Source organism: Wolffia australiana, chromosome 6 (assembly GCF_029677425.1).
Source record: "Wolffia australiana isolate 7733 chromosome 6, ASM2967742v1".
Taxonomy (NCBI): Eukaryota; Viridiplantae; Streptophyta; class Magnoliopsida; order Alismatales; family Araceae; genus Wolffia; species Wolffia australiana.
This window is the reverse complement of record NC_135840.1, coordinates 4,001,128-4,019,884: the sequence shown is the minus strand read 5'-3', so window position 1 is coordinate 4,019,884 and position 18,757 is coordinate 4,001,128. Positions and strand designations below refer to the sequence as shown.

General features: G+C 37.4%; 1 protein-coding gene across 1 annotated transcript; it reads left to right on the top strand.

Moving 5' to 3' along the window:
• The first annotated feature begins 1,383 nt into the window (after positions 1 to 1,383).
• Positions 1,384 to 11,329, top strand: LOC144704421 (dentin sialophosphoprotein-like protein). Its single transcript, XM_078576836.1, has 12 exons — positions 1,384 to 1,934; positions 2,786 to 3,009; positions 4,190 to 4,263; positions 5,286 to 5,345; positions 6,261 to 6,628; positions 6,980 to 7,048; positions 7,129 to 7,217; positions 7,334 to 9,031; positions 9,849 to 9,926; positions 10,036 to 10,147; positions 10,830 to 10,880; positions 10,959 to 11,329. The coding sequence occupies exons 1-12, from the start codon at positions 1,560 to 1,562 to the stop codon at positions 11,007 to 11,009; spliced, it is 3,249 nt and encodes a 1,082-aa protein (XP_078432962.1). The 5' UTR covers positions 1,384 to 1,559; the 3' UTR covers positions 11,010 to 11,329.
• The last annotated feature ends 7,428 nt before the right edge of the window (positions 11,330 to 18,757 follow it).

The window sequence follows — 18,757 nt, the reverse complement described above, 5'->3', positions numbered from 1 at the left end:
GTCATTATGTTCATGCCATTGACCATAAAACATTAAATTTTAATGATGATACATAACATCAATATGTTAGTCTTAAAACATATAAATCCCTATTGGACATGAAGTTCCTCATGAATGGAGATCCTAACATTTTAATTCTGAACATGGTTATAAATAAAATTCAAGGATAATTATTTGAAATATTTCCAGAGTATGAAATGATCATAATCACTAAAACACAGTAAAATAATTGAAATTCCACCTGTGCTGGACCAAAAAGAATCTTGAAAAAGATATTGCCAATATAGGTCAAAGCCTTTAACATTATAATTATGAACAATTGACCTTCTAAATAAATTTTATGCAAAAAATGATGGTGTGACAAAATCCTGACTTTTAACTCTCTTAAAATATTTATTTCCAAATAAACAGTTGACCAGGGAGGTCATGCCTTAATCTTCGTTCCAAGTAAAAATAAGCATACATTGAAAAGAACCTCTAATCAACTCAATGACAGTGATTGAAGAAAAAACCTTAAAACGGATGACTCAACTGATTAATTCTTGTTTTCCACAACAATTATTATTATATTTTTTTAAAATGAGAACACTAGAAGACCTTATGAAAATAAATCAAAAAAATTCAGTTGGAGTTTGGGCACTGCTCCAGAGATGATGCCCAAATATCTGTTCCGAGTAAAAATAATCGAACCTTGCAAAAGACCCCCTTATCAACCCAATGACAATGGTTGAAGGAAAAAAAACCCCTAAAAACAGATGGCCCAATGAATAAATCCTAGTTTTGTACAACAAGTTTTAATTTTTGTTTTGAAAAGAGAACACTAGAAGAACTTATGAAAATAAATTGGAAAACTTCAGTTGGAGTTTGGGCACTGCTCCAGAGATTGTGCTGAAATCTCTGTTCAAAGTATAAATAATCAAACCCTGCAAAAGAGGCCTAAATCAACCAAATGACAATGGTTGAAGAAAAAAAATCCCTAAAAAGATGACCAATTAATAAATCCTAGTTTTCCACAACAATTTTAATATATTTTTTTTCAAATGAGAAAACTAGAAGAACACTAGAAGAACTTACAAAAATAAATCGAAAAACTTCAGTTGGAGTTTGGGCACTGCTCCTGAGATGATGCCCAAATCTCTATTCCAAGTAGAAATAATCAGACTTTGCAAAAGAGAGGACGAAAAAAAGCCTAAAAAATAGCTGACCCAATTAATAAATCCTAGTTTTCCATAACAAATTTTAATCCTTTTTTTTTAAAATGAGAACACTAGAAGAACACATGAAAATAAAGAAAAATTCAGTTGGAGTCCGGGCACCGCTCCGGGGATCACGGAGAAGCGGTGACCAGACCGCCGGATGAAGCGTATAAATACCTCCTGTCAACGCAAAGGCGCTATTTTGAGAGCGAAGTCCGCGATCATCCAAATTAAGGCGATCGACCCATCTCTCCTCTGTCACTTCTCTTCTTCCTCTTCAACTTCTCTCTCTTACCCACCTCTTTCTCTCTCTAAATTCTCCCATACCCACTTCAAAATCGCCCACTTCGTGGGTAGCAAACCATGTATGGCGCCATGGGCAAGCCCGGAAGAGGAGGAACGAGCGGCGGAAGAGGAGGGAAGCGATCTCTGCCGCCGCCGGCGCCGCCCGGTCAGCTTCAAAGGGTGGGAAATTCCTCTTCTGGAGGCGCCGGTCGCCTCTCTCTGGGCTCTTCTGGGCCTTCTCCTGCGCGACGCGGCGTTGGGATGAACCCTAGCGAGGGAATTGCGGGTTGTGTGCCGGAAGAGGCGTTTAGAATGGTCTCCGCTGATCCGCTGGACTTTGCTGCCATCATTCGGCTGACTCCCGAGTTGGTGGAGGAGATTAAGCGGGTCGAGGCTCAGGGAAGTGCTGCCAGGATTAAGTTTGATGCTAATTCGAATAATTTGTCCGGGAATGTGAGTATCTTTCTGCCGCTTGTATGATTTTTCGAATTATGTTGTGATTGTGGTTTTATTTTTTTGAAAATACGTTCAATTCGAATGACTGCCCATGTGTTGTGGACCTCTCTTAGTTCATTTGTAGTGGCCCGGATGCTGTCTTCTAGTGCTCCCTTTAGCTTTGTATGCTCTGTGCTTAGCTATCATGAGATTTTGGTTTTCTGGATTATGTTGTGATTATGGTTTTATACGCTGGAATACAGGATTAAGTGTGTTATACTGGCTAGGATGCTGTCTTTTAGTGCTCCCTTTTGTAATGTATTCTGATTTTTATGTGTTTTGTGCTTAGCTGATTTGATTCATATTTGGGTGGGTTAACGAGTGAATAAGGTAGATGACAAAGAAACGAACTTTTGTACGTTTACGACCTCACTGTTTGAACTTGTTTTGAGGAAGGATGTAACCCATTTTTGAAAATTCGGATGATTTCCTTTGAAAAATAAATTTTTTTATGCATGTGAGAAATGAGTTCTGGAACCATTCATGGTTCATTTGGCTTGTGCTGTCCCCCAAAACAGCAGGTCGCTATTCTATTCTTCCAGGATCTTTAAGACCAATTGGGCATAAAAAAGTTCAATTTTTTTCTATTCATATCACCGTATTATCTTTTGCTTGTGTAGTGACCTCGTAAAACATCCTTCTCAGATCAAACATAAAAATTCAAATCATTCTGTGATTTTGAATTGTTTGTGTATAATGATAATCAAACAAAGTTAACGCTGTGGTTCAGCATCATTGTTACTTGTAAGCGTATTCCGTGCTAAGATGTCCTTACTCTCTTTTATTTTATGCTTTTTTCAATGGATCAGGTCATTGATGTTGGTGGTAAAGAATTCAAATTTACATGGTCCCGAGAACTAGGCGTTTGTGATATTTATCAAGAAATTCAAAATGGAGAGGACGGGAATGGATTGCTTTCTGAATGTGGTACTGCATGGCGCAAGCTAAATGTTCAACGTATTCTTGATGAATCATTGAAGAACCATGTGAAGATGCGATCAGAGGAGGCTGAGCGCCAGTTGAAATCCCGAAAGTAAGCTCATTGCCTTCAAAGAACCTTATTTGTCCTCCCTCTTGATCAATTCAAATATTGATTCCTGGTAAATGTTTTACTCTCCGTTCTGATTTTGGAGTTATGCCGGAAGGTTTGACTATTTTTATTTTATGACTGTCATTACCATATTGTGTCATCTAAATTTTGATATGGTTTACTATTTGCCCGTCCAATGACAAACTTGCCAAACTTGTGACGATGATGATAGTGATTTTTACGTTATCGTCCTAGTCGTGGATGATCAAAGATGATGATGACAACTTTGTCATCATCATGTTCGTCATCCTGGCACGGAAAAATGAAGAGGATGATTTTTTTTTGAATGAAAAAATGATGAGGAAGATAACAACTTATCTTCCTCCTATCTTCATCCTCAACAATAACAAAAATCTCACAGCAGTGGCAGCAGCCATGGCATCAGAAGATCAACAAGTAGGCTAACATCGACAGTAGCCCGCAATTGCAGAGACTGGCGCAAGCCACTGTTACGAATACCGATGATGATGATTTTGTCATCGTCATCTCAGCAGAGGACGAATAACGATGACGATGAGCGCTTACCATTGTTATGAAGCACAACGAACCTTAAAACGAGGGGTACAATTTTCACTTTGACAGGTGATCCACTGCCTTCGACTGTGGGTGTCTGGCATCTTTGGTTCATAACTCAACATGTTCATTAGATCTGAGTATGAGATGCATAATTGTTACATCTTATATTTCAACAAAAAGTTTATTTTGCATTTGAAGTAATGTTTTCCCTTATTCAGGATGGCTTGATGTGTCCATTTGTTACGTTGATTGATTTGAACGCCAGTATGTTCAATCTATGATGGAGAAACAATCTATTCTGATTTTTTGTGATGTTTTACTCTTTGTGGGATTGTAATTGTTATTAAGGTCGCTTCTGCTTAAGTTTCCAATCAGTTGATTAATAAACTAGCACTGATGTGATTTATTCTCGATTCTGTTTTTCCTCTTGCTTCCCTCAGAAGTTGAGAGCTGAAATGAAGTATCTGTGGTTTCGGTTTTTCATAAATTATATTTTCAGAGAAGTGTAGATCTAAGTTCTTGAATTCTGTTTTCTAATACTTCAAAATTTTACTTCGGTTTGATTGATTTAAGTGTAAGTTCGGATTTTTTTTTTGAATGTGTCCAGGTCAATTGTCTTGGATCCGGCAAATCCATCTGTGAAGAATCAAGCTAAAACTCTGGCTGCCGCAGCCTTGGAAGGTGTGTTGGACCGAGCTAATAACACTTCTTTCCCTGAGGAAATTTCTGTAAATTTGCCAGAAATATAGAAGAATTTGACTGAAACTTCTAATGATTCATCAGCTGAAACCAGCTTTAAGCAATATAGCTGTATTTATTCAACATATAAGTGATTGAGATGTTTTAAAACCCTTATGATTTGACAATTCTTTTGAAACTCTGCAAATTTTACTTGTCAATTGTGCATTTGTTCGCAAATGATTGAAATATTATGATAGATCTAGCTTTTATCACTTGACAAAGACATTGTATTATTTAACGTGCGCGTAATTTTTTAGTATATATTTCACATCATTCTGTTATCTCTTTAATTTTTTTTTTGAAAAGTATGTTATCTCTTTAATAAGTCGCATATTTATTTGATTTTTGCTAAAAATATCATGTAGCATAAAAATCTCTCAAATGATTATTTAGTAGAAAATCATAGCCCTTAGTTTAAGTTGAATTTTGGGCCTCAAAAAAGCTTACTTTTCCCTTAACAGCTATAAAAGCTTTCACTTTACCCTGCTTCTATAGGTCATTTGACCCGGGCTTTTATATGTCATTTACTTTGAGCTACCTAAAAAGCTAGAATAATATTCAGTTTCTAGAAAGCTTGATTTTTCAAGTCATTCGTTTCTCTCTGGACAGTTCGGAACATATTTTTTTGCAAAGGTTGTATCCTAGTACGGATTTCTCCTTTCTTTTCTTACGTTTATTGCTCATTATTTTGATCTCTAACTTCCCCTGACAAACAAAACCCTAGACGATATTTCCATTCCTAATAGACCTGGTTTAAAATCCGGGTATTACTACATTATGGATGGGTTAATTGGAAGACCCATTTGTCCGGATCCAATAAAGTGACCGGAAATGTGAAACAATTCCTTTGGGTGACACGATATAATGCCTTGGCTGACACTGAGGTTTCATTCTGCGAATGGGGTTTTATCTTTTTTGCGTTTAGAAGTTCTTACTGATTATGTTTTCCTTTTGTCTGGTAGGAAACATGCGAAAGATGCATTGGAAAAAGGACCAATTCAAGAAGAGAAAGGTGGAAACTGGTATGTGTGTTGAATTAAGGAAATACCCGTCTTACATATATCGATTCCTTTCTTTAATAACAATAAATCTATATAGAGTTCTTGGTTGTCACTTCTCCTTTACAGTAGTATCTACATCTTGGATTCGTTCTTAGTTAGGCGAGGAAATATTTAATACTCATTGCAATGCTTTTGGCAGACAACATATTAGGTGAGAAATCCTTCTTCCTTTTCTTCATGATTTGTCGAGTTAACCTGTCGTTTCAGACCTCAAATTGTGTTTCTCTTTCTAGAGTTGAATACCGTTGTGAGTCAGAGTCAAATGGACTCATTTTCCGTTAACATCAATGATTTTGATGATTGAGGATTGTTGACCGTTGTTTTGGACTGTTGAATGATTTACGATAAAAATTAGTACTGGTACGCCATATAAAGTTTCTTCTTTGGGTGTTAGTTTGCTGATTAAATTAGTGTATAACTAGTTTGATCTCCAGTTTCTGTACCCGTTTTTTTCTTTTTGATGGGAGCTCCATGGTTTTTATTGATGTCTGATGATCATATTTAGTTCTGTCAAATCATATAAAGTATCATTGCTATGTCATTTAAAATTTCTTCCTCGGATATTATTCGCTGATTAAATTGGTGTATAACTACTTTAATCTCCCTAAGCTTGTGTACCTATTAAATTCTTGTTGATGCCAGCACCATGGTTTTGTTTATATGAAATGACCAAGTTCAGGGCAGTCAAATGATTTTCCGCAACGATTAGCATTATTATGCCATAATAATTTTGGTAGCACGGTATTATAGTTCTATTTAATTTGTCCGGTTTAATTCCCATAACTCGTGTACCTCTTGACTTCTTTTAGATGTAGCTGTATTAATTAATTAATGTCAAGTCTAAGGCGTTTGATCTTTGTTCATTGATTGCCATAGTGAGTGGCGTAATCCCCTCAAAACCTGCATTCAAGTCTGGAACGCCGGCACATGTCTCGAGCGGGATTCAACCTTCCACATCTCCACAGCAACTGCCCCTCGAACAATCTATAGTTAGGGTGTCGGTGCCATCAATTGGAGTGGCAAACCCACCAAGAGTTCAAGCTGTTTTGAATGACGAGCAAGCTCCGCTTTCTTTAAATGGGGAAAATATCAAGTCTGAAAAGGAGATGCAAAATAGACCTGCTCATGTTTCTGTTCCTCGCAAGCCACCTTCTAGTAAAACGACCACAAATTCTCAGCCATCAGATTTGCGGTGCCTTCTTATTAGTCTACTCATGACTAATCCAAAGGGAATGAGCTTAAAGGTATTATAACCTCTTCAACTTGTCATTTATGAAATCAAATTCCATGATAAGAATGAGATTTGTCTGGTTTGGAGTCTTCGTGTAATCTGATTTGACGTTGAATACATTTCATTTCGTAGAAGTTTTTGGAATTTAAGGCTCTGCTTCGTTGTATGTCATGATATTTCAGTTTTAATGGTGAAAATTTGTTATATCTGACAACATATTCAGAAATGATGACGGGGAAATGTTCAGTATTTATGTTTATTTTATAATATCTTATTTGGGATGATCTTTATTTTCACGAACATATAATAATCTCTTTTTTCTAAATTGCCATTGTCATCCACAGTTAAAATGTTACTTTTGTAGGCCTTAGAGAAAGCGATTGGGGAGACAATTCCAGGTGCTGGAAAGAAGATCGAAGGCATCATAAAGAGTGTGAGTAGAAAATTCGCCCTCTCACATAGTTATGACAGAATGAATGATATCGCCTCTTACCTTTTTTATTTCGTTGACAGATTGCAACATATAAAGCTCCCGGAAGATACCTTCTAAAGCCTGGCATTGACTTAGACATTTCCAAAGAGCCTCCTTCTCAAAATACCAGGTATAAATACACTTATTTCGTTTTTTGCACTTCCCCTGCCTCCAGAAATCATATTTCATATTTCTTCTTCATGAATATGAACTAATGATTTTACAAATGCTGTCAAATTTTTACAGTCCTGACTTTGAACTCAAAGGAAAGCCCTTATCAGAGGAGCGGGAGAGAGTTATCGACGAAGTGCTGATGGATCTAGTGGAATCAGATAATAAAAAAATAGACATTGAAAACATTGATATTGAGAAGAATTCTCCCGAAATGCTTGCAGTTGATGCTAAAGCCCCGAATGAGAAGGAAGATGGAGCCTGCAGTTCTAGTGGAAGTGGCAGTGACAGCGATAGTGACAGTGACAGCAGTGATTCTGGAAGTGACAGTCAAAGTCGAAGCAAGAGCAAGAGTCAAAGCCCCGTGGGGAGCGCAAGTGGCAGCAGCAGCGACAGCGAAAGTGGCGATTCCTCCAGCAGCAAAGAGGGATCAGATGTCGACATCGATATCATGACCAGCGATGATGACAAAAACAAAACCATTTATAAGGAAGACTGTCAAAGAAACCTCCCAGGAAGAGCTGATGAGTTCTTACAGAGGGCATATCCATCCGATTCTCATGATTATCTAATGAGCATTGATTCTCTTGTTGAAGATGAGAGAAAATTAAAGGATGCGAGGATTTATTCTTCAGACCCCGGTACCAGCGACAGAAAGCTAGTTGTGAATGAAGACACTGATTTTGAAAAGATGGGCTGTGTGGATAGAAATGCCAAAGATAAAAAAAGAGGTTCCGATACAAGAAACTCTCAGGAGAGGGTTGGAAGTGGCAAAAGACCGTGGAGTTCATCACACATTAGTTCGCCACGCAGACAAGAATCTCGTCTCCAAGTAAAAGGACAACAGCGATCAGTCTCCCATGATGTTGCTATAAATGGAAACTCATTTGAATCAAGAAGTGATAAGCACCTGCAGGAACTCAACGCCCTGGATCTAGATCCCAGAAAGTTGACACAAATCGTGGGAAATTCTGTAAGTCGAACTAAAAATGTTGAAATCACAGAGATTTATGGAAAACCCTCTGAGAAGAAAAAATTGTCTGTTCGTCCTGAAAAAAATGCTTATTCGTCTTCATCGAAGGACGAACTGAGCAAAGATATCCGAGATGTGATTATGGATGTTAATGAGAAATTCTCAAGCGGGGGAGAGACACTTCTGTTTCCCAAATTTGACACATCCACGGAGAAAGGCGTTGCTCCTCTGAGAAGAGAGCTTTCAGAGTTGGAGTTAGGTGAACTCCATGAGCCTCCCATTCTGGAAGCAGTGAAAGATAGTAAGCCGCCCAAGCACTCAGCTTCTAGTAAAGGCTCAAAGAAAGGAAGAGCCCTTGAAACGAAGAAAGAGTCGCCGTATCTGTCAAAATGTGCCGGTCAACCTAGTCAAGAAATACTTGGCAAGAGAATGCAAGAGAGCGATTTAAGTACTTCATCTCGACTTCAGCAACGTCAACGGCTAGATGGAGCCGATACTGACCCAATTACGATTCCTCAAGGCTCTGGGTCTCAGCATAAAAAAAGTTCTTCTAGGTCTTTGATGCAGACAGATTTAAAAGAAAATGGTCATTTGGCTTCAAAAGCTTCTACAGATGTTATACATAAAGTTAGTAATGGGCTCAGGAATTCGTCTGACCAGAGTAAAGAAAGCTTCCGAGGGGAGACTACAACTAATTCTGCCCTGAAAGTCGACTTCTCTTCAGATGAAGATGACTCGTATTATGCAAAGTATGACAAAGATGAACCTGTACTGATGGGTCCCATCAAAGATTACACACAGTAAGTTGTTTATCCATCAGTGTGTTTTTCTGTGGTCATATAGTCGTTTGAGTTGCTTACCCATGCATTATTTAAATTTCTGTTCACTTTTTAAAGTGGGTATCGATAAATTTTTTGAGTTCACGCAACTTGTTTCATCAGATGTGACCCTTATTGGCCTTCCTGCTATTTTCTTTATACTTTATTCATTTTTAGATCGGTAAGGAATAATAATTTGAATTTGAGCGATTAGTTTCATGCTGCATGAACTTTTTGATCATTCTGCTATTTTATTAAAGTATCTGTTTATTTTACATCGGATGACGATAAGGTTTTTGAATATAAGATATTTATTTCATCCAACGTAAGAGTTGGATGCTCTGATATTTTTTACTTTCAGGTGTTTATTTCATCCGGCATGAGCGTTGTTGGCTACCCTGCTGCTTTATTGTTATTTATTTTCTTTTTAATATTCAATAACTATAAACTTTTAGAGTTTAAATAATTATTTCATTCAAATTGAAAAGAATATTTAATCGCTCGTGAACTTTATTTTTTCCCCCTGCTGCTTTTCCTTGTTGATTTTTACATTAGTTCGAGAAAGAAATTGAGTTTAAGCTATTAGTTCCATCAGACATGAGCATGGTTGAACACTCTGCTACCCTATTCAAATATCATTTGGATAATACAAAAATTGAAAATTTTTGAGTTTTAAGTTATTTCACTGGCATGAACGTTGTTGGCTTCATCCTGCTATCTTTCGTTCATGCTTGTTCTATTGCTCTCATGGCTGTGAATGCAATATTAATTAAAAATGGTTTATATTTTGTATCAACAGGTACAAGGATTATGTGCAGGAGTATCGTGAAAAGTATGGTTGTTATTCTTCATTACATAATCACCTTGAGAAATATCGGTAAGAGCCTTCATAAGTTCCTCTATCCCACTACCTCTTTATCTTTTCCCCCTTCGAGTTTGATGAATAATTGTGTTCCAAACTACTCACGTTTTTTCAATGTCATCAGGGGCGAATTTCTAAAGGTTGGTCAGAATCTTGAAAGTTGTAAAAGCACGGACAAAGAGGCATTTCGCAGTATCTCAGAACAGATCATGCAAATGTATAGAAGATGCAGAAAGGTGAATTAGTGGTGAAAATTCTTCTGGTTCCATTGCATGTGATAGATGCATCTACTCATTACTAATGGGAGATGGTTAACTATAAAAGTAAGGTTCAGCGTCAATGATGAGAATCATGATTCTTGTCGAGTTCAAATATGTATTTCAATGGGAACGACAAGATTTGGGGATGATGAAATGGCCATTGAACACTAATGCCTGCTCTGCGTCGACTATGTTGATGATGTGTTGGCGATAATGTTTCCTCCTCGTCATTATATGGTTTTCGAGATTTGTCATCATCATTCTCCTTGTCATCATCATTTGTCGGATGACAATTAATCAATATTGTCATCGTTTGTGGAAACCCAATCATGGATGGCAAAGAGAGTAATGAGGTTTGGAGAAGGTGATGACAGTGATTGATCAACAATCTTCACTGTTTCCACTTTCCGAGATTATTCATTGTCAGTGTCCTTATTATCCAACCGTTGATGACATTATCACCTTCATCATTGGTCCAAGCCATGGATGACAACATTTAAGGTGGATGATGATGAATTCATCATCGTTTACCGGCATAAAAATTTCTCCATGGCTTCTGTAGTTGTCTAGAATTCACAGTATTTTTACTGAGGATTTGATGTTAGAGAAAATGGAAATTCTCTTGTTTTATGCTGACCCAAACCTTTTTTTGCTACAGAAACACTCACGGATGAGGAAAATTTTTGTTGTTCTTCATGATGAATTAAAGGTACTTTATTTCATGATTTCATCACATATTTTTATCTTTTCCCAGCTTAAATGAAATAAAGTTGGTTTTTTTCTGCAGACTCTTAAGCAGAGAATAAAAGATTTTGCAGCTGAGTACGAAAAGAATTGAGCTTCATCCTATCTCCCCCGGATGACGGGCAATCGAAATTGCCTCAGAAGGGTATGATTCATCACAGTATGATTCATTCTTGAAATGGATGAAGGCTGACGATTGCGGTAATCACAGTTGAATTTTGACATTGGATATTTGTCTTTACGAGATTTCCCAAGGTTAATGAGTAAATTTAGTCAATCTCAATTGTTCTGGTCCATAATTAGTGACTAGGAGATTGATGCGATATGTACAGTGTACATATATTGATCCAAGTCTAGTATGTAAAAAGATTGATGTACATACAGATTTACTTTCAATGTTGTCTTATTGCTGCAGTGATATTGAAGATTTGAGAGAGTATTGTTCTACCCTAAATAACATGCTTTAATTGGATTTCCCCATTCCAGAGTATTCGTACTGATTGGAAGTGAAGGGTGGTTGATGCATTTATTATCGGACCTCTAGAAGACATTCATCAAATAATTTAAATATAACAAGTTTAGGAGTTATCAAAGTCGAACATCAATTTGAGGTACTTAAAATATCTGGAATTGGTTTATCCTTCCGACTGGAACATTAGTTTAATGCACAAAATACAATCATTTGGAATCCACTATTTAAAAACATTTTATGGGGGTTTAAATGTGATGCGATCTGTAGTTGCATCCACAAGATTGACGTTGGCCGGGTGCTGCGTGGGCCAGCCCCAATTACCTTTTAAGCTTCCCACATCTTGGGTTGGAGAGGGAGATGTGGTTTCTGACACATCTTGGGTTCAACTCTTGTACCTTCCATCCCTGACTCACTCTTAGTGTTTCCTAGCCCATACAATCCCAGCACACATTGAACGTCAATCTTACCGCAAGCAATCGGCATCAGCCTAACCCCCCTTCTTGTTGGCACTGTCCATTCTTCCGGATTGCCGTCTTCCTTCCGTGCTCTGCTCTCACTCACATTTCTTTTCTCTGAGAACATGGATTCCAAAATTGAATTGAAATGACAAGTTGGAAGTGTTTGGAATTACATTGGGGCCGTATTACATTGGTATGAAAGCTGATGGGGTCTTGTTCTCTCTTGTCATATATAATGAGGGCAGAAACCAAAGTTTGGGCACAGAAGGTATGTTGGAGAAGGAAGCCTTCCTGGAGTAGTGTGATCATTGATCTAATCGTTGATTGTGAAACCTTTAGAGTATTTTATGATTGTTGTTTGATCATTCTCTTCATTCACTCCTGGCGTATTTCCAATTCTTGGCCAGTATCTGCAAGAGCCTAACCACGGAAATGGAGCTCTTGGCTCCACTTGGCTGAGCTCAGTTACAGTTCTCGATATCATCCCTCCATCAAAACGTCTTCATTCAGGGTTGTCTATGTATGTGAACTATCCCTACTTGTTGCAGAAGCCCTCCAACCGCTTGGTTGACCTGGAACTGCTGCTATGAAAACGTGGCCAAATGATTGGAGTTATTTTGAAAGCACATGGAGAGCGTGCAGGCCACTTTGAATCTTCAAGCTGATCGCCATCGGTGTCGCATTGAGCTCAACTAAACCATATCGTATGAAGACCATCACCCGTCACCTGAATGAGAATTAGGTGCCCAAAGGTTTTGGACCTTATCACGTCACCCAATGCCTAGATAAATAAGAGTATTATTAGAGCATTAATAAATAAGAGTATTTTCTTATTAGAGCATGATTTTTTTCGAGCAGTAGTACATTACCTTTTTGTTTGATAACACTGGCTGATTGCTTAAGGAAATTTTCTTAGAGCTGAAAGAGGAGATAGTACACCGGAAATAGTTTGTAGAAAACTATAATCTTCTTTGGTAGACATTCTAGTGATAAGGACATCTTTGGCATTTTAGTGCATCAGGGCACTTTTTTCATTGGATGTTTTACATCAGATTGCCTCCTTTCTATAAAAATATGTGTAGACCTCCTTTTAGGAGGGCAGTCAAGAATTTAGGTAAGATTGGCCTCTTGGTTCATTATCTAGTTCCTCTCTGTCTCTGTCCCTTCTCCCCTACACCCGTGATCGTCTCACTAGATCTTTAGCATTTCCCCTCCAATATGATCTATACCCTTGCTGACCAGTTCTCCTCAAGTCTTTGATGATTCCAGTGCCCACGATTGTTAACCCTTCCCACTTCTTCAGACCGTTCATCCCTGGTTGATCCTTGTCTCCTCTGTTCAAACCCCTCCGATCATTCTCATTGTAATCTCCAATTCTAGGAATATCTACTCTTCTCCTCTATCACCCCTTTCCCTGATTTTAACCTACATCAAAGTTCTTATCATCCGTAAATTTGTAAAGAAACAAAATATTACCTCCAGGGATTTCTTCACCTTCTTAAGCTGAGAATTGATCCATTTTGAGATTTGAAAATTTATTTAGCACTTAAGATTCAAATAGCAAACATAATTTGTTTGCCTACACAAACAAATTATCAATTTTGAAAATAGAACCTTTTCAACAGAGGCTGTGTTGAACCTTGCCACTCTCTTGTTCCTCGTCTCCATATGTCTTTCTATTGTAGCCGTTTTAGGTCACATGTGATTTTGGCTCATACATAGTCTCTTCTGCACTTTGTTGGCTCATATATAGTCTCTTCTACACTTTGTTGGCATATAAGCAATCTTCATGATCTAGGAATTTTTCTTTCCCAAACCCTAGAAGGCCTCCTCTAGGAAGAACACTAATGCCAGGGTTTGACATGGTATCTGAAGTTGGCTTGGTGCTTTGGCAAAGGATCCATTATAGGCGCTGAGTACGTCTGCTGATAATATCTCGAACATCTATCCAACAATGTATGTTCGCATTGTGCTCCATCACTGACATGCACCTGCTCAAAATCCATTAGAAGCTTTGAAGACATCAACAGAGGACAGCCCAACTATCCGTCCCCTAGCACATCCACCTGCTGTGTGCTTCATTACCGACATGAGTTTTCTATTTGTGCGATGCAAAACTGCCAGTGAAGCATATGTTGCAATCCTTCCTAAACATTCATATCAATGGGCCTAACACATGTGCACACACAATGCTGGCATGGCTTGTCTTCCTCGCATTACGCATAGGCCCATGGTAAGCTATCAGCCCAATAACAACTCAACAATCATAGACAGTTCTGCTAGTGCTACCTTTGATGTTGGATACCCACCAAGGCACCTGCTCTACCGATGCTGGATATCAGCCTCCTAATGAAAGATATGTGCTCCATGCTGCATGGAAAGCCACCAAGACGAGGTGACCAATTATCGGGGGGAAAAAGGCCTAAGTGACCCCCAACATGGGAGAAGACTAATCTGTAAACAAGGAAAACATCATTTGGCAGAACTCAAGACATTACTAGGACAATTGAAGAAAATGATTGGGTCCACCTCCATGTCCACCTGCCTCATTCCTTCGGTGAGTATAGTACCATTCTCAATACATACCTCTACATCCTTTCGGTTCTTAGTATGGCTGAGCGGGACCACATGCCACCATGTAATCACAATTTTACCAACTACTCTAAAGGTTTCATTTACAAGAAGGTTATCACAATCAGCTGCGTTACTCTTCATGTCTCTGGCATTGGGAACATTCAGAAATATGACCTGATTATTCTTAATGTTGTCCCTTATGTGCCTGTCCACAAAATGCACGCCAGAAACTGCTCTCTCATCTTGAATTGTGGTGGTTGTTTCATGTGTGATAAGGGAGGACAGAGAATACACAAGTTACGAGTGCTGAGGGGTTGCAACTACTAGAGGAGGGAGCTTGCTAGAGATTGTCTGTCAGGAGTCAATTATAGAGTCAAGAGGATCAGATATACATATGGAAATACTTCTTCTTCACCCTGGTTACCTGGGACACCACTCATTTGAGCTTATGAGATGTTTATATTTTTCTTTAATCATTGGTTGTGATGTAAAATTTTTGGTGTGTGAGGCCTATAAGTGGATGAACACAAAACATCTGCATTCAGAAATACTAGTACACGGACCGTGATTCCCTTAAACCTTTTGCAAAGCAATGTTTGGGGCCCACTTCTCTTTTTGAATCTCTGGAGGCCAAGTGGTTCCTTCTGTTTGTGGTTGAATTTAAAAAAGTTGAAGTAAAATTAACTGATGCGGCAAACATTATGTGAAATGATCTAGAATCAATTGGACTCCTCTGCAAGCAGATGCGGATCTGAGAACACTTGATATAAGTTTAATACTATGGTGTCAAGCTAATTTCAATAAAAATGTATTTTTCATGAATCATTGTGTGATTTTCTTCTAAAATATGAATCATCCTATGTTGATGCACCTAATTAGGATGGGGTAAAAAGGGGGGTGACATTATGACAACATCTTGAACTTTTCTTCTGCATATACATGTTCCTAAGACTTTTAATTCTTTCTCCTTGAATAGTGGGCCTTGTCTTCTGGTCTAGGTTATGAATTAGGATTATCCTTATTGCCCATTTGAATATATAGTTTAATTCCTTAAGCCTGAATTTCAATAAAACTCCAGAAACATCCAAAAATAAATCCGTTTGATTCAAAGGGTTCAAGCAGAGTCAGTTCAAAAACTTATTAATACTGGCATAAAATATAGTAAATCATGAATCATGATCTTAGGATTTATCTAGTGTAAGTGTGAATGCTGATAAATATGTATTCATAACCAAGAATAAATTATCAAATAGAATACATTAGCACACAAATACGAAAAAAATCGATATTATCCCAAATCTTCCTGGGTAATGTGGAAAAGCTCAATGTTCCATGTTTCATCTAATAAGGATTTAACAATGACATGCGATGCCATAGTGGAGGCTCTTGAAAATAATAAGAGAATCTTGGTGGCCAATCCTAAAGCCTGAAGTATCAGGCTTTAGGAATATCCATTGAATATCCATTGAAAAAGTAATTGAGTGTAAATGGGTATATACTCTGAAGTATCAGGCTGATGGCACCGTGGCCAATCCTAAAGCCTGACTGGTGGCCAAAGGTTTCACTAATTCATACGCCATAGACTACTTTGAGAGATTTTTAACCTGTGGCCAAGCTAAATATCATTTTCAATCTTGGTGGCTCACTTGAATTGAGATATCCAGCAATAAGAACACTGTCTTACATGGATATGTTGACGAAGAAGTTCACATCTTCTTACGAGCATGATAGGCACAAAAGGATATGGAGAATGAAGAAAACATGCTATGGCCTAAAGCTATCTCTTCACATGTGGTTTGAGAGACTCATTAAGGCAATGAATCTGTTAGGTTACTAAAAAAGTAAACGGGGATACAATTCTTTTCCTGAAGCACATAAACATCAAGCTCACAGCCCTAATATCTTATCTCAACAATATCACCATTACCAAAGACAATAACAGAGAAGCTCATCACCTTAGTACATCATTGTATTGTGAGTTTTATAAATCCATTTGGAAGTTGATATACTTTCTACGGATAAAGGTGGCCTACTCAAGCGAATGTATAAAGCTATCTCAATATGATTACAGCCTCAATTTAATTGTGAAGGATAACAAGCTCGCTTGTAGACCTATCAAAGCCCTTGTGGACCCTAAAGAGAATTTGGTCGAGGCAAAGAACATCCAGTAAATCAAGAACAATGTCAAATATTGATTGGTAAACCTACAAGACCTGATCCTGTAATTTGCATTTTATGTGTTCAGTATACACATGCATGAGAGCTGGGAGGTATATCTCAATGTTATACCTCCTATCCTTGCATATTTGAAGTGTACTTCTCACCGAGGGCTATTCTTGAAGAGAAACATGGAATGTCATGGGTTAGTATAAATGGATGCCAACTAAGATAGCTCACTGACAAACCAAGGGTGGATACCAAGATAATTTGCATTTGTGAGCCACAACCTTGTTATCTGGAAAAGTAAGAAAAAATATATGGTGTCTTGATCTTGTGCTGAAAATGAGTTTGGAACACTGTAATTGTGGAGGCATGTGGAAAATGGATATCCATGGACCACTAAAGATTTAGCCCATTGACCCCATTTGACTCTTTTATGACAGTAAGTCTGCCATAATTATTGCTCATAAACTAATCCAACATGCACATACTTAACATATGGATATTGATTGTCACATCATCAAAGAAAAGATGGAGGCTGAAATTACTGCTTTGGTGTTTGTTGATTCGGGAAAGTGGATGATATCTTTTAAAAGGCCAAACTCTATAAACCATCCAAAATCTAATTTACAAGCTTTTGATGGACAATATCTGCAATTTATGGCATTTAATCTAGTAAACTTGCGATTGGCGTAATAAAGATAATGGATGATTTGAGATGTAGACAAATATAGTCTAATTAATGAAAATAAGAGAAAATAAGCAAGAGGAGAATCCACATAGACGATTTGAGAGATGGAGTCAGTTTCATATTTTATGAGATGGGAAGATCTCTTTATACATCTAAAAGGAATATAATAGAAAGGCCACTCAACCTATAATTGGCTTTTTTTAGTGCAAGACTCCAAACTTATATTAAACGAAGTAAAATTGCCACCAGCAAAGGATAATAGTAAGTCTTAGCAACACGAATGCTTGTGACAGATGTGTGGAATGTGACAGATGTGCACATGAGTATGCATAAGATATCTATTTGGTGAGTAACAATGTGGGAGATGGTTGCATGCGGTCATCTGAAGGTCTCGTGGCTGGGTGATGAACCAAAATTAGGGTTATAAATGTTGTTTAAGGTTCTGGTTTATCAAAAATATTTATTATTTACCTTACAAGCATAAGGAGAGTAAGAATTGAATCCACGTGGAACAAGTATTGAATAAGTGAATTTTTACTTTATTTTTTATTTTTCAATTTATTATATTTGTTTTTTAAGAATTAAAAACTAATTTTATGAAATAAAAATAGTGAAATTTATTCAAAATAATTATAAGAAAGTCATCAACTATTAATATATTTAACATAGTTTATTTGAATTTTATAGAATAAATTTGGAAAATTTATAGAAATTTATAGTTGAAAGTACTTATTAGTTATAATTAAAACAGCATAACTGGAATTTTGGGAGCACCAGGTAATGGTTCATATCGGTGAAATGAGTGGCGTGGAGCCAATGAAAATGGAGACTCACTCATACACAATGCCACTCATGATGGTTTACAATCATAAGACTCACACAGATATAAAATAAGTTTGAAGAGTCTTTGTCCTAACATGGTGAATCCTGAAAGAAGTCTTGGTCCTAACTTGATAGAGTCATGTTTTTCCAATTCCAACAATGTTGATGGGCCAGAGATTGACCCCCATCACTTCCTTTATGCTTTAATGTGAAAATGGAGGAATGAGTTAAGACATTCTCCGTTGCATATCCATAGAGAATCATACCAATATCTAAATTTAGTCCTCCCTCTTTTTTCACAAACACATACATTGTTTCCTGGGGATTAAGATTTAAGGGCGTTTTAGTAATATGTGTTTTGATGAATGTTAGAAGTAATGCATGCCTTAATAGGGGTTGTGATCAAGCACAATAGGTCCTCAGTTAACTAACGGACTGATTGTAAGTGAAGACCAAATAGCACCCTTAATTATATCAAGTGGGTACTCATTTTGACCATATGGTGAACAAGTCAAATCATGGATTTAAGGCTTAGATTTTTTATGACATGACGATTAAATTTCTCTAACATTGTTCAAATACTTGTCCAAATTTTACCTCATTTGATTGGTTTAGTAACTTCGTCAAATTCTCAATTGGGTATTGAAGGCTGAATTTATTGATGA